Source organism: Eublepharis macularius, chromosome 2, assembly GCF_028583425.1.
Source record: "Eublepharis macularius isolate TG4126 chromosome 2, MPM_Emac_v1.0, whole genome shotgun sequence".
Lineage (NCBI taxonomy): Eukaryota > Metazoa > Chordata > Lepidosauria > Squamata > Eublepharidae > Eublepharis > Eublepharis macularius.
The window spans coordinates 189,085,918-189,100,420 of NC_072791.1; the positions used below are offsets into that span (position 1 = coordinate 189,085,918).

Here is a 14,503-nt window from a genome sequence, read left to right on the forward strand (position 1 = left end):
GCCTTTGTAATAGACACTTGACTACGAAGTTTCTATTAGAGGGGATAATTCAAGGAGAGAAGAAGACTGGTTTTGTTTCATTAATAGAGTCCTAGCTGCTTTCATACATTATTTCTACTATATGGCACTTTGGCTGTGGTTATTTTCATGTATCCCACTTTTTCAAATTAAAAAAAAAAAAGATTTCCCTGAAGAAGCTGCTGCCCTCCGTTGCCGCAGAGATGGCGCCATGCACTCTGAATACAAATTCCTCCATGTTCAGAGCAATTTTTCTTGTGACTGTCTCTACCCTAGAGAAGTGTCTTTAATGAATTACATACAAATTGTGTAATTTAAGAAGTTAATTTGGTTTTCTGGTTACGCAGGCCTAAAAACAGCCCTTGTAGAAAGAGATGATTTCTCATCAGGGACCAGCAGCAGAAGCACTAAATTGATCCATGGCGGAGTGAGATATCTTCAGAAGGCCATCATGAAGTTGGATTTTGAACAGGTAATTGTTTTATGATGGTAGCTGTAAAGCAAGAGTGTCTAACTGAGCCCCTCCCTCTCCAGTCCTAATTAAATTTATATTCACATTTATGGTTTTAATATATTCATGATTTTGAATGCATTCTTTTGCTGCTTGCCACAGACATTCAGCCTGCAGAAAGGTTGTCTCAGCGAGCTCAGGAAGAAATGGCAGTTGTTAATAATATTTAAATGGTGCTAGATTTAAGTCATAAAGGTCCAAAATATTTGGAAACAAAAACACAATTTTAAAAAAATTGTGGGGATGATTTCTGCTCATGATGCCTTGTAATTGGAATCTGAAGATGCTTAATTTAATCAATAAAAATATTTATAGGCTGTCCTTCCCCAGCTAGAGGGAGCCAAGGAAGTTTACAAAAGCACTTCCCAATCCAGTCGACTTAAAACGAACAGCTGGGCCTGTTAGTAGAGTTAGCAGTCTTCTCTTAGTTGATAGGTGAAGCTTCCAGTAGACTAAGCTTTGTTCAGTGGTGTCATCTACATTGTGAATTGACATCATCCTAGGAAGGCAGTAAGATCTGAATGTTATAAAAGTGTGCATCTGCTTTTGCTCTGATTGAATGTGTTCAATTCTTGGGGAATCAAGAAAGGTTGTATATCCCCAAAGGAATGAAATGCATCAGAAGGGATGCTTGTTGTATATTACTTGGGATTTTTAAAAAACTGCATGTTTCTAGGGTCCTCAGAGGACAGTTACAGTTGCTTCAGATCTCAGTCAAAAGGGAAAACAGGCATGGCTCCTTTATTGGAAAGGGGAATCCAGTGACGTTGCAGCACATTTGATCTTTGCAGCCTGTTGTGTGGTCTGTGGCCTATGCAGAATCCCCACCCATACATATGATAGATGTTTATTGCCAGACCAACATGTACATTGCAGATGTCATGGCCAGCTATTAACTTTGGGGCATGTGTCCTAGGATCAAAGGTACCTTCCACTTCCAGGAACATTTCCCATACATTTAGCAGTTGCTGTTTCGCAGAACTAGCAGCTCAGGCAGTTTTCCCAGAGTTGCTATGTGGAAGTTCCCATTGTAGTTCAAGTGAACTGAAACACTTGGTGGAAACTGATTACTAGACCCATTTCAGTTCACAGGCTTGGGACTGGAACAGAAACGGCCTTGGTCACTGTGACTGATGATCCTTGCTGAGACAGTGACTGGAGGAGCTGATTCAGCTCCCTTTGCAGCGTTTAATACCATCAGCTGTGGTATCTTTACAAAGAGGCTGGCTGGGTTGGCAGTGGAGGGCACTGTGGTTCGGTTGTCCTGCTTTTATGTGACCAGCTGGTTCCAGAACTATTGCTTGGTATGTGGCACTTGTGCTGGGGGCGACTGGCAGGGATCCATCTTATTTTATACTGATTAACATTAAAGCACTAGAAGAGATTGCTGGGGATTTGGAATGAGGTGCCACCAATATGGCACCTTCCTGCATCTCTGGTTTTCTTTAACAGCTGTACCAGATGGATCTCTGGAAGTCCTGAACATAATGGGATGGATGAAAGCAAGTAAACTGAAGCTCAGTCCACAACATAGAATACTGTGGTGATGCTGATCAACAGCTGGCTCAAGGACAGAGCAATCACCCTGTCCTGGAAGGGGTTGCACACCCCTCTGAAGGAGCAGGTTCATAGTCTGGGGGTGCTGCTAGATCCTGGCTTGCACTTTGAGGCTCAAGTCTCCTTCCTGGCACATAGTGTCTTTTAAAAGCTTTGATTGATCCACCTTTAAATTCCCTGAATGTGATTTGGCCATGGTGATCCATGCTCTGATCACATCTAGGTTAGATTACTGTATGTGGGGCTGTCTTTGAAACTGTCTGGAAACTTGTTTGAACTATGGTAGCAGGCTGTTGTCAGAGGCTGAATACAGAGATCATATTGATCCTGTACACTGGCTGCTCATTTCTCTCTGGGTATAGTCCAAAGTATTGGTTCTTACAGGTACCTTTGCCCATACTGTCCAGTCTGCCGGTCAAGATCTTCATGCCAAATCTGGTCTTCAGTGCGTCTGCCTCACTCAAGTGGCTAGAGACAGGTTTTTCTTACTGGTGGCGTGTTGCCATTGGACTGTCTTCCGCTGTGAGGTTCACCTGACGCCTAACTTACTCTCTTCTAGGTTACATGAAAAAAACATTTCCATTCATCCAGGCTTTTAACTGAAGTTTATGCTTCCCACAAAGGGCTGTGTGACACTTTCAGTGGAGGACAGCTGCATCTCCCATTCATGTTGGCTGGCTGTTTTGAAACACAGGGAGTAGAATTAACCCCCTTTTGCATTTTAATAATTTTTAAGACTATATCATCTTGTAAGGAGTTTATTGAATGTACATCTGCTTTACTGAGGTATAGAAAACTCAACTTTAAGTGGAATTCCTATACACCTTGGAGATAGTGTGGTACTATGGTTTCAGATGCTATAAATTTTGCAAAAAGATGAAGAAGGGTTTACCCTGGTCATTTCAAACAGCATAACATTGGTTTATTGTATCCATCAATGAGAATTGGTTCAGTAAATTCTATAATTTTTAGTACAGAATGGTTCAAGAAGCCCTCCATGAACGTGCCAATTTGCTGGAGATTGCACCTCATTTATCTGCTCCTCTCCCTATAATGCTTCCTATTTACAGGTAAGTCACCCAAAATTTGTTCTGCATTAACTGTTTATAGCAGTTAACAGCTTATAGTATGCCTTTAAGTTTTTAAGCCTGTGACACACTTTATTTTTGATTATGGAGGTGAGAATTGAACTGCTGCATTTTAGAAGTTTACCATAAAGTACCGCCTGTGCTGTGCCACTGGAACACCAACACAATTTCTTTACGGAAATATTTATAGCCTGCCTTTTCCCTACCAGAATGGGACCCAAGAAGAGTAGCAAAGTGAATTGAAATTGTATCGGGTGGAGTATGATTTTCATTAATAAATCATGCGCTGTCGATTGTGTCTATGTGAACTATGTTAATGAGATATTTATTGGTGGAGATGTCTAAATACTAGAAGGGGGAAGAACATAAAAGTGTCTTCTGCTTTATGCAAAAGATAAGAACAGGCAAGCTCACCTTCCTGATTCTCAAGCACCTGAAGTCATGCTTGTTGATCCTTGGCATATCCGTATTGTTATCCTTAACTGCTATTGTGGAGCAGAGACTGGGCTCAATCCTTGCCTTGATGATCAAATATGCTCATGACTGGAAAGACTTGGAGGCTTCTGGCCCATGTTTTTGACTATGACATCTTTAGAAATTTCATTTGAAGATGCAAACTGGAATTTAAGATTCTAGAAAGAGTGAAAAATGAGGATTTTATCTTTGTAGCTGATATGTTTGTATTCTTCCCTCCTTCCAAACACTTCAGAATAACTTTCCAGCTTCAAAATGAGTGAGGCTGGGAGAGAATGACTTGTTCAGGGTCACCTTATGAGCTTCCTGGCCAAGCAGCACTTGAACCCAGGTTTTCTGCAGCCAGCCTCCAGATTCTAGACAATTCCCCCACATTGGTTCTCAAGTAATATCATGGACAGTGAAAATAAAAGCCCAAGAAACACAATTAAGTCATATAATGGTTTTATTACCCAAGATAAATAATTCGACTTTTTAGAGTATTCTCAAGACATGTTTGCACAGCTGTAGTTGTACAGTGGTACAGAGTGTTTTATAGCTTTTGCAAATGTGTAAAGGCAGAGTTGCTTTGGGGCTTCTTTAGTTCAAATTTATTTATTTATAGTCCACTTCGTTGTAGTCCACCTGAGACTCAAGACAGATTACATAAAGTAAGTCAGTACAATCAGTAGGCTGAGTAGATATCTAATAAACAATGGAATAGGATTAGGATTGCAGAAATCTGAAACCAGGCATAAGTATTAAACATGACATGTTAAACAGTGCAAGAAAATATATTATGTAAGTATAAAACAATGCACTGAGAGCAAGACAACAATGTGCAGCAACAGACAATACATATTCAAAGTGTAGTCTGTATCCCTGTTTTCTCTACTGAAACGTCTTCCTGAATCATTCTAGTACAATGCAGCCCTGTTGCTTTATAAAAATGCCCTCCTGAACATCTTGTTTTTACATAGTTTTGAGAAAGCCAAAAGTATGAGAACCTTCCCAACCTCGTCAGGCAAGACATTCCATAGGTTGGGGGCCACTATACAGAATGATCATGTACAGGCAGATGTTGGTCTTGCCTATTTGCAGGGTGGCCCATGTAGAAGGCCCTGTTCAGGTGAGTGAAGTGGTTATAGTGGAGCATAGGAGGAGAAGCACTCCTGCAGATAAGAGGCCACGAGTGGCTTTGTATGTGATTATATGAGTGTGGAGCTCCAGTTTAATTCTCATAACAGTTAAACATAACAACCTTCTCCCTTTCTTGTAAAATCGGTGCTTTGGCTTTTCAAACCATGCCAAATCATCAAATGGAGACAATAGCTAATACTGACAATAGGTGTTTTATTTATTTCCTGTTTTTTCTTTATATGCTTCTTCCACACATCTAAGCCATGTTTGATGTGAGCATATGAGACTGTAAGTAATTTGCTGAGTAGCTAGAAACATTAAATATATTTCTTTTCCCTTTATTCAAATCAAAGTCTGATTTTCTTTTTGAGCATCCTTTCTGGACTCGAGCCAATTATTTTAGCTTCTTTAGTTTTTAGCTCGTGTTAGATGGAGTTAGTACATAAGGGATGTTGGGGACTAGTCAGAGTATATGCTTATTCTTTAAAAATAGTTTAATGGTAAAAATACTGTTTTGGCAAGAAGTATTGCTATAGAAATTTCTTTTGCAGTTAGAAATAGAGTTGCCTATTTCCAACAAGACCCACTTGGAAAATGGACTTTATACAGCGAGAGTTTCCTGCTTTTTCTGTCCACTGACTAGAGATGGGCACAAACCTGAATACGAACCAAAAAAAACCATGAACCACCCTGCTTCGTGGTTCGCGAACCAGTGGTTCGTGGAAGCTCGTTTCCACAAACTTCCACAAACTGGTCTACTAGTTCATTTGGTTCGTATTCAAGCACAGTTTAAATGACCATTTCCCTGGGGAAATGGCTATTTAAACTTTTCCTGCCACTTGCAAGCGGCAGGGCCCTTTAAACTATCAGCTGGCAGGCGGCAGAGGGGAGCCTCCCCTCACCACTTGCCAGCTGATAGTTTAAAGGGACCTGCTGCTTGGAAGCAGCAGGGCCCTTTAAACGCACAAACCCCAGCCCCCCACCCCCATCCCTCTTAGCCCCAGCTCCACACTTACCTTATCTTTTCCGCGGCCTCCCCCCCCCCCCACGAGGGGCAGGAAGGCCGTTTTTGGCCTATGCTGCTGTGCGGGGCTGCAGAGCGGCGAGAGAGGCCGAAAACTGCCTTCCCATCTCTAAAATGGCCACCACGGCAGGAAGCAGCAGGAAAGGGCGCTTTAAACAATCAAATGCCCCTTTCCCTGTTGCTAAGCAACCAGAAAGGGGCATTTAAACCCCATGAACCATGAACTGGTTTGGGAACTTGCCCCAGTTCGTGGGAGTTCCTGGTTCCTGGTTCGTGGAAACCCACGAACCACGAACTGCATGGTTCGGTTTTTTTTGTGGCTCATGCCCATGTCCACCACTGAATCCCCTGGAATTTTTTTTTTAATTTTTTTTATTTATTTTTTTATTACGGAAATTTTGTTCTTGATGCTGAAGTGGGTGTCTGCAGTGGAAGAGGGGGAATGGCTGTAGCCCTTCCTCCCCATTCCAGTGGTGGAAATCCTCCCTCCCCACTCCAAAAGCTGAAGTCCTCTTCCATCTGGCAACAAGCAAAGCCAGTGTAAAAAAAAAAATCTCAATTTTTTTGAGATCCTTATTCTGTGGAAATTTTAAACCATATAGAGAATGATAGTCACTTCACTTGGTGTTTTGTCTTAAACTTTTAGTGGTATATTTGGCTTCTTCTCTTGTGTTTATGAATATATAATGCTGCTTTACATTGAGTTGGACCACTGGTCCATCTAGCATGGTGGTGTTCACACAGAGTGGCAGGTGGTTGTTCAGGGTCTCAGTAACAGCAAGATCTTTCCCAACATCTGCTACCTGAGATGCCGTGGAACGAATCTTCCATGTCCAAAGCATGTGCTCTGCCACTGAGCCACATCCCCTCCGCCTGCTGTGCCATCTCCTTCAATTGTATAAGGAAGACCACATGGTGAATTCATGACTGTAGTGAAGTTTAAACTGAGGATTTCCTGCCTCATAACTCTTACGATCAGTAAATATATATGTGCTTCAATATTTTTGTGTCACTCTGTCTTCCTAGGACTGCCCTAACAGGTAAGACTAAAACGTTGGTTTTCAAAGACCACACCAGGGGTGAGAACTGAAGTCTCCTGTATATTTGAACCTTCTTTGCTTTTTTTACCCTTCCAAAACACAGGTTGCAGTTTTCCCAATCCTTGTAGAAAAAACAGCAGGGCTTATTGCATTCTCACAATATGTGCTGCTTATCATGGGATTATGCTGAACCTTGTTCCATGCAACTACAAAATTTCTTATTTTTTCCCTTTCTTCTCTTGTAGGTGGTGGCAGCTGCCATACTACTGGGTAGGAATTAAACTCTATGATCTTGTAGCAGGAAGCCAGTGTCTGAAAAGCAGCTATGTGCTTAGCAAATCAAAAGCCTTGGAACTCTTTCCTATGTTGCAGAAGGACAGGCTTGTAGGTGCCATTGTCTACTATGATGGTATGTTATATATCCACTTAATAGATATTCTGAAAGTTGTCTGTACATATTAGAAGCATTAAAGGTTAGATATCACTGTGAAATTGTGGTTATACCGGGTTGCTTGCCTCAGTCCTGCAGAGCTGCTCGTTCTGCAGTACACCTGCTCTGCCTTTCCGTTAGGCTGAATATGTGTTATATGGGTGCATGCTCAGGTGGGGGGGGGACTAGACTCCATGGCTTTTTTTTTGTTCCCTCAGTTATGTGATTTTTAAAAGATCGTTTTTTCATATATATTCATTATTTCTTGACTGTAACATCAAGTGATAACTTGGATGTGTGCGCTCAAACCTTGTAGCATGGGTTAATGTTTATATTGCCTGACAACAACTCAGTACTTTGCAGTGGAGATAGTTCAGGTTCCTGTCAGAAAGTGATGATTAATCAAGTTGCATACATCCATGTGTACATCAGACCAGTGATTCAAGTGAAATTGTCCATTAAATGAATTTATACTTTCTGGATTTGTTGGCGTACTGTGCCTCCCATTCCAAGAGTAGTTTGTATTTCTATTGACTACGTTTCCTTATAGCCAGTTTATGACAATATTGGTAAACTCATCAGCCAAATAATTAGAATCAAAGAGGTTCAGTTAGCCATCAGTGAGTTTCTCAATAGAAAAAAAACCCCACACCTGTCTTCAGTAGGTTATTTACTCAACTTGGATGAATCTTCAGGAGTATCCCATCTGTATTTTTGGGCATAAAGTGAAATGAGGGGTTTTTCCCCTTGCAAATTGAGTTTGAGGTGAACCTGTATGAATTTTAATAAAATGACGGGAAAGGCAGCCTACCAAAGTGTGTTTAAAATTTTTTAAAAGCCACGAAATTCAGTTGGAGTTGTGTTGTAATATCTACTTGCACAGTAGGGTGCCCATTTAACTACTTTCTTGTAGCACCCTACCATGCCTACATAGTAAAGGCCACCCTTAACTGTGAATGTCTTGTGTTTATGTTAAACCCATAAAATGCTTTTATCGTCTATTTTTTCCCCATTGGTTGATTTATGGGGCCATATTTTTCTGTTAGGAGTAATAGTGTATGTATTAACACAGAGATTTTTATAACCCCATGTAGCCAGTGTGCTATTTTGCACTTTCTCATGAAAAATCCAGACACAGCTTGAATGCTGCCTTTTGCTTTGTTCTGCACCCAGATCATACTTGCCACAATCTGGTGTGGCATTGCCAACATCTTTTGCAGTGATTTCACTGCATGGTGAAACTGACTTCATTGTGGACTGAACTGAAATGCAAATCAAGTCAATCTAGGACTTCTCCATACTAATCTTAACCTGCATGAGTAATCCTATATCCTAAATTTAAGGATGGCTGCCCTTACTGATGCTGATGGTTTTAAATGAGGGGAAGTACTTATTGCAGAATGAATAAGCCACCTAAAAATGAGATCTCTTTGGTTAGCCATCTCTGATTGTACCAATCTATCCTTTTCTTTTTGTCTGCCTTTTTATAATAGTCCCCTTAAAGTGTTGATATATTTTTCTCTTGCTTGAACATGGTAGAAAGACTTAAGGAAGTCGTGCGAATTCTCAGCATGAAATCCAAACTTGAACACTGTCTCCTGTTAACTGAATGGTCTGTGCCAAATATCATTTCTCACCTAAAAAAAATTCAGACTCCCTTAAAGTGTAAAGCTTTTAAAGTATAAGAACTCTGGCATTGACTGCTCTAATTTTTTCCTGTGTAGTTAACTGTTGATCTAGTAAAATGTGAAATACCAATAACAAGCAAGCAAAACATATTTGTAATTGTATACTTTTAAAGCTCAGTTCAACAAAATTCTGTTGATTTGGAGATATGGTAGAAGAGCTGAGACTCAAAAATCTAGTTGCATTTCGTAGACCGGAGAGAGTGTATAGTTCTCATTGCGTCAGCTGAATTGCTGGTCATAAGGTTGGGGAAATTGCTCTTTAGTTCACATTTACCCTCTACTATGTGTCTTGCCTAAGAAAGTGGATTGAAATGATCTGGAGCCTAGTAGCTGCTTAGGTGGTTGTGCTGTGTGAACTACCTAGTTGATGACCATCTGCCCAGACAACTAAGCACAGTGTAGCTATTCCTTTTGCTTATATGGATTCAGACCATCTGCAGAGTGTGCACACTCATTTCAGTGGTTTGATGCTATAGAGAAAGACATCACTATGTACTGTACCCAGAAAATCATAAAGTAGCTTCTGTACACCTGCTGTGTTAGCAGTTGTACCTTCCGTCACACTGAAAGAACAGCTTATGGATATGGACATATCATAAGCCTTTTCTCCCATGTGGTTTGTACACTAGACATGTTGCCTGGCTAAGCAGAACAGTTCCCAACTCTGGCTGGAGATGAAAAAATACTGGAATGTGAGTCATGAGGCAAGACTATCAGCCTGACACCCCGGAGATGTACGAAGATTTAAGACAAAAGAGGTTTTCCATAAGCTCCTGCTTTATTTCATCCCTACCCTTCCAAATCTCCCCTCATCCCCTTTCCTATCCAAATATCACAGGTCATCAATCACTATTTTTACCTATAGTTCCTCCCAGATACGCACAATCATACCTTTCCAAATTTTATTATCTCATCTCCAGAGACAGCCATTAAGGTATTGTTTTGGGGTCAGAAGATGCAATCTGCCCCAGGGTACATTTCACAGTATAATTGGGCTGCTCTCAGCCAGAGCAGTGTGTGGGTGTTCTGGACCCTTCCACACACACCCTCAGGTAAGTCTGAGCCCCTCCCTTCCATTGAAATACTGACCTACCTTGCTGCTACTTCCACAGACCTTCTTCTTTCCCAGAACTGGTAAATATAGTCCTTTCCTGAATCGCTCGCCCTCTTCCTCACTGATTTCCTAGTTAGCTCTGAGTGTGTTTGTGTGTGTTGCATGTATTTCCTGTGATTGGTCTCTTGCTGCTCCTTTAATAAAAAACAATTCCTGTTGAACTTCTACATGTTTACTTGAGAGCTGTCTAAGGGAACAATCCTAGTCTATATTGGTAAAGATCCTGCTAGTTACCCCCTCTCGCTGCGTCTCCTTGTTTGCTAATTCCCCCAACTCATAAGGAGACCCCCCCTTTTTTGGGTAACAGCTGGTTATCTGACTGTACATTAAAACTATTTTTTAAAAGTTGTTTCAGTTTAATAATTATATCTTAAGTTTAATATTTTCTTCATCTTCCATCATCATCCTCTGTCATCTTCAAGTAGATTTACAACTTGGTTACACACACAGGTGTGCAGTAAAAGCCTGGTGGCTGCTTTTTCTAAACGAAACAACTTAGATGAGAAGAGGTGTGTAATTTTTTCCATGTCCACTACTTTTCTGCCACAGAGATCCCTTCCCTCAGTACCAAGCCACTTTCAGTGAACTCCCATAGAGTTCCAGACTTGAATCTTGCATCTGAAGTGAATCAGAGGAAGGAATAAGTTAAGAGGGTTATCTGGCAAGAACAGTTTGTGAACTTTAGGAAAATTACAGAGAGCTGTTTTAATTCAACACAGTCAAAACAAACCATAGTCTTGTAGCACTTTAAAGACTAAATTTTATAACAACATTCAATTTATATACTGCCCTTCAGGACAATTTAATGCCACACTCAGAGCGGTTTACAAAGTGTGTTATAATTATTATCACAACAATCACCCTGTGAGGTGGGTGCGGCTGAGAGAGCTCCGAGAAGCTGTGACTGACCCAAGGTCATCCAGCTGGCTTCAAGTGGAGGAATGGGGAATAGAGATGGGCATGAACTGAAATACGAACCAAAATTAAGCACGAACCAGGCCAGTTCAAGGTTTGTAAACCAGTGGTTCATCAGATTCCATTTCTGATGAACTGCCACAAACTTTAGGCTGGTTCGTTTTCTTTTTTGGTTTGTAACTGCAGACAGCCTGGTGCCAAACCATCAGTTTCCTAGGCAACAGGGGATGGAGTTCCTGCAGACCTTCTGCTGACCCGGAAGTGAGCTTCTGCTGACCTGGAAGTGATGATTTTCTGACCTGGATGTGACGTTTTCACGAACCAAATGAACCGGTTCATGAAACAGGGGCAGGTTCTTGAAAATTCGTGGTTTGTGAAATTTGATGAACTACAAATCACATGGTTCGGGGTTTTTTTCGGTTCATGCCCATCTCTAATGGGGAATCAAACCCAGTTCTCCAGATTAGAGTCCTGCTGCTCTTAACCACTACATCAAACTGGCTCTCCACCATAAGCTTTTGTGGGCTATGGTCTACTTCCTGAGATGACATAAGTGTTTTGTCAATTTTCAGACACTTTCTGTACCAGATGGAAAATAACAGCACAGTTAAGAGGCCATAAAATGCACAATATGTAATTGATAGCATGTGAGACATTCAGATCTAATCCGGGGAAAAAGCAAAGACCATTCACTTAATTATTATAATTTGGCTTGTTAGGACAGTAAGTTGGGATCTAAATGTAATAAATAAGTAAATGCTGTAGCCAGAACCTTTCCCTTTCTTCATACAACTTCATTCCCAGCTTTTGTTCCTGTTTTCTTCTTCTTTTTTCTTTAGCTTCCATCTCCTTTCCTACTCAGTCTGTTCCATTTCTCCTTACATCTATCTAGTGGTTACCTATCTTCCAGTCTCTCTTCTCTATCAGTTGCCTTTTGGAAACTTGACTATGCTAAGCTTTTTTTCCTCCATTTTCTTTCCTGTGCTGACTGGAAATGCTGGCTCAGATCATGTGACTGCTCTGTGAGTGGCCATCCAGCCACCTTTCCCACCCAGCCTGGATTGTGATCATTGTAAATGGAACATGGATATCATTCCTTACAGGTGCAAATTGCCACAGCAGAGTTTTCTAATGTGGTCGAGTGGTTGTTTGCCAAGTGTGTGATTAATGCTTGTCATTAAGGTTTCAGCCAACTTCTTGGAGTCATGCCCAGGCTTGGGGGAGAGAGGAGAAGCCACCTATATGTACAAAGGGCATGTGCATTTGGATAATTGTGTTTGCTGATGGCCATCCCATCTAACAGGGTGGACTTTATAATCACATTGTGCCAACCTGGTTCCTATATTTAGCAAGCTGTAGACATTTGAACAGAACACAGTCTTGAGAACTGGAAACCAATGTGTGATCTCTTAGGAAAATTCTAGTTGGGAAAATTTTGTTTTTTAATCAGTAAAATCCAGTTCATAACAGTTTTATGGAGGTCATCTTGGAGAGCGGAATTTAAATGGTAAAGGACCGAAGTCATGAGTCTCATCACCCAAAGTGACCTGATAGAAGACCTTTCTACCATGGATGACATTGTACAACCGCCCTTTGTTTCTGGTTTGGCAGTTAGAGGATGAGGCAGTATCTTTCATGCAATGGGATTTGAGCCAAATACCTTTAGCTATTGACTGTTAATACAATATTTTGTTTTTATACAGTGTTGAAATGGTTTCTTACTTTCTATCATTCACTTTTGAACAATTATGAAGAATTAGTATTTACATTATTAGAAATATATACTTGACATTGTTCTTCTCTCCTCTAGTTCCTAATGCTGGAGTATAAGAGTGTGGCTTTTCTACACTGTTAATTTTTTCCTGTTTTTGTAGTCACTTGCTTGAACAACGGTTTTCATGTTTACCTTTTGAGAAGTCCAGACACCAGTGTAGAATTGGGTTCTAAATGTTTTCCCTCTCCAATCCTTCCTTTTTTCCCCTGCTCCCTTCCAATTCTCCTAATTGCTTATTAAACCAATGATCTGCCCCAAATTCTTCTTTTTCTATTATATATCCCATTTTGTAACTTGTTGTTGCTTTAGTCTTCTTAATTACATTTTAAATTTGTTTATACAGGCAAAAAAATGGTACATTATAAATGTTGAATGTACCAGCAATAGTAAATCACAAACTTTACCAGGGGCAATTCTTGCTCTGTTGCAGCATCAAGAAACGAAAGCATATGTTGGATGTTAGCCTGGGTGTACACAATGTGTCCTATTTATTCAAGGTTTCCTTTGAAGCTGCAGCTTACAAGTTTGTTTCTTAGGGGTACATGTCAGACTTCATTTAGCATTGGTTGGTATTCGGATACTCCTGCATAGCAAAAAGGCAACATTTTGGGGGAGGAATATGGCTGCTATCTGAGCAGCAATCTGTCAGTTTCATTTATGTAGCTCAAGGAAAATTAGAAAAGAGGCACTGTGGAAAAGCCAACACTGAGGTTACGAGCTTGCAGAGAAATAAGCAGTTTAAAAGGAAAAATCCATTAAAAATGCCTTATAAGATGGTAGGAAAAATATGTAACACTGATACCAAAAGTGCTTTTTAAAAAGAAGACCACTAATAAAAGCTTTCACAGGAAACATTTGCTGGTTTAAATGACAGCGGTCTTTTTAGGCATTTTATGTCTGGCTGCACAGTCTGTCTCAAAATATTCTGCTCAAAGCATAAACATGTTACAAATGATTTTAGTACACTAATTTTAAAAGATACAAGCCTCTTCCTATTTTGTATTGGATAATTGTTTATACCTTACAATGAGTTCCTAGATATTTTTCTTAGTCTTTCAAAAATCTTGGTAGCATCTGAAGATTCTAAGGTTAATTTGCTAAGCTAAAATATCTAACAAGCTCTAATCACATTTTTGATAAAATAGGAATCAGTGGGAAGGTTATATTTGGGGCCTCCGCATTTACCATGACTATAACATCTGTCTGTTTAGAACTATGTATGAATATCGTGTGTGTATTAAATACATATGAATATAGCAGGAAGCCCTTTTAGAATTGAAGAAAGCTTCTTGAAGAATGTGGGGAGAAAAAAAGAAGCAGTGATATCTTGAAGTGAGACTTTCTTATTGTAAACTCTATAAGATTTTTTTTCGATAGCAGGGGGAGGAAGGGGGGAAGAAATCAATGAAAAAATTGTAGCATGTTCATTAAGCTGTCAACAATAGAATAGTACTTTTTCCCCTTTTAGTCTCCCATGGCTGTCTTTCCAGTGTGTGCCAAATTATGAAAAGTTACAGGTTTATAATTTATTTTTGACTAATTTATAATTTTAAGAATATCAAGGCATATAATTGGGGTCCTGCCCAATAGAAAACTTGGGCAGTTGTAAAACTTCATGCACTTATTCCAAACGTTCCTCTCCTCTAGGAAGGAAAACAGTGTGACAGCCTGCCATTAACAAGGTTTCTTACAGGTGAAGCCCAGCACGCAAATCACAATAGAAATATGACAACCTCTTACATGGTGCAAAT

General features: G+C 40.2%; 1 protein-coding gene across 4 annotated transcripts in view; it reads left to right on the forward strand.

Annotated features, from left to right (window-relative positions):
* Positions 1–14,503, forward strand: part of GPD2 (glycerol-3-phosphate dehydrogenase 2) — a 125,788-nt gene that overhangs the window by 51,375 nt on the left and 59,910 nt on the right. For all 4 annotated transcript variants that reach the window (XM_054971522.1, XM_054971524.1, XM_054971523.1 and 1 more), the window contains exons 4-6: positions 366–490; positions 3,059–3,156; positions 7,077–7,240. In XM_054971522.1, the coding sequence (XP_054827497.1) occupies positions 366–490; positions 3,059–3,156; positions 7,077–7,240 (387 nt within the window). The remainder of the gene's footprint in view (positions 1–365; positions 491–3,058; positions 3,157–7,076; positions 7,241–14,503) is intronic.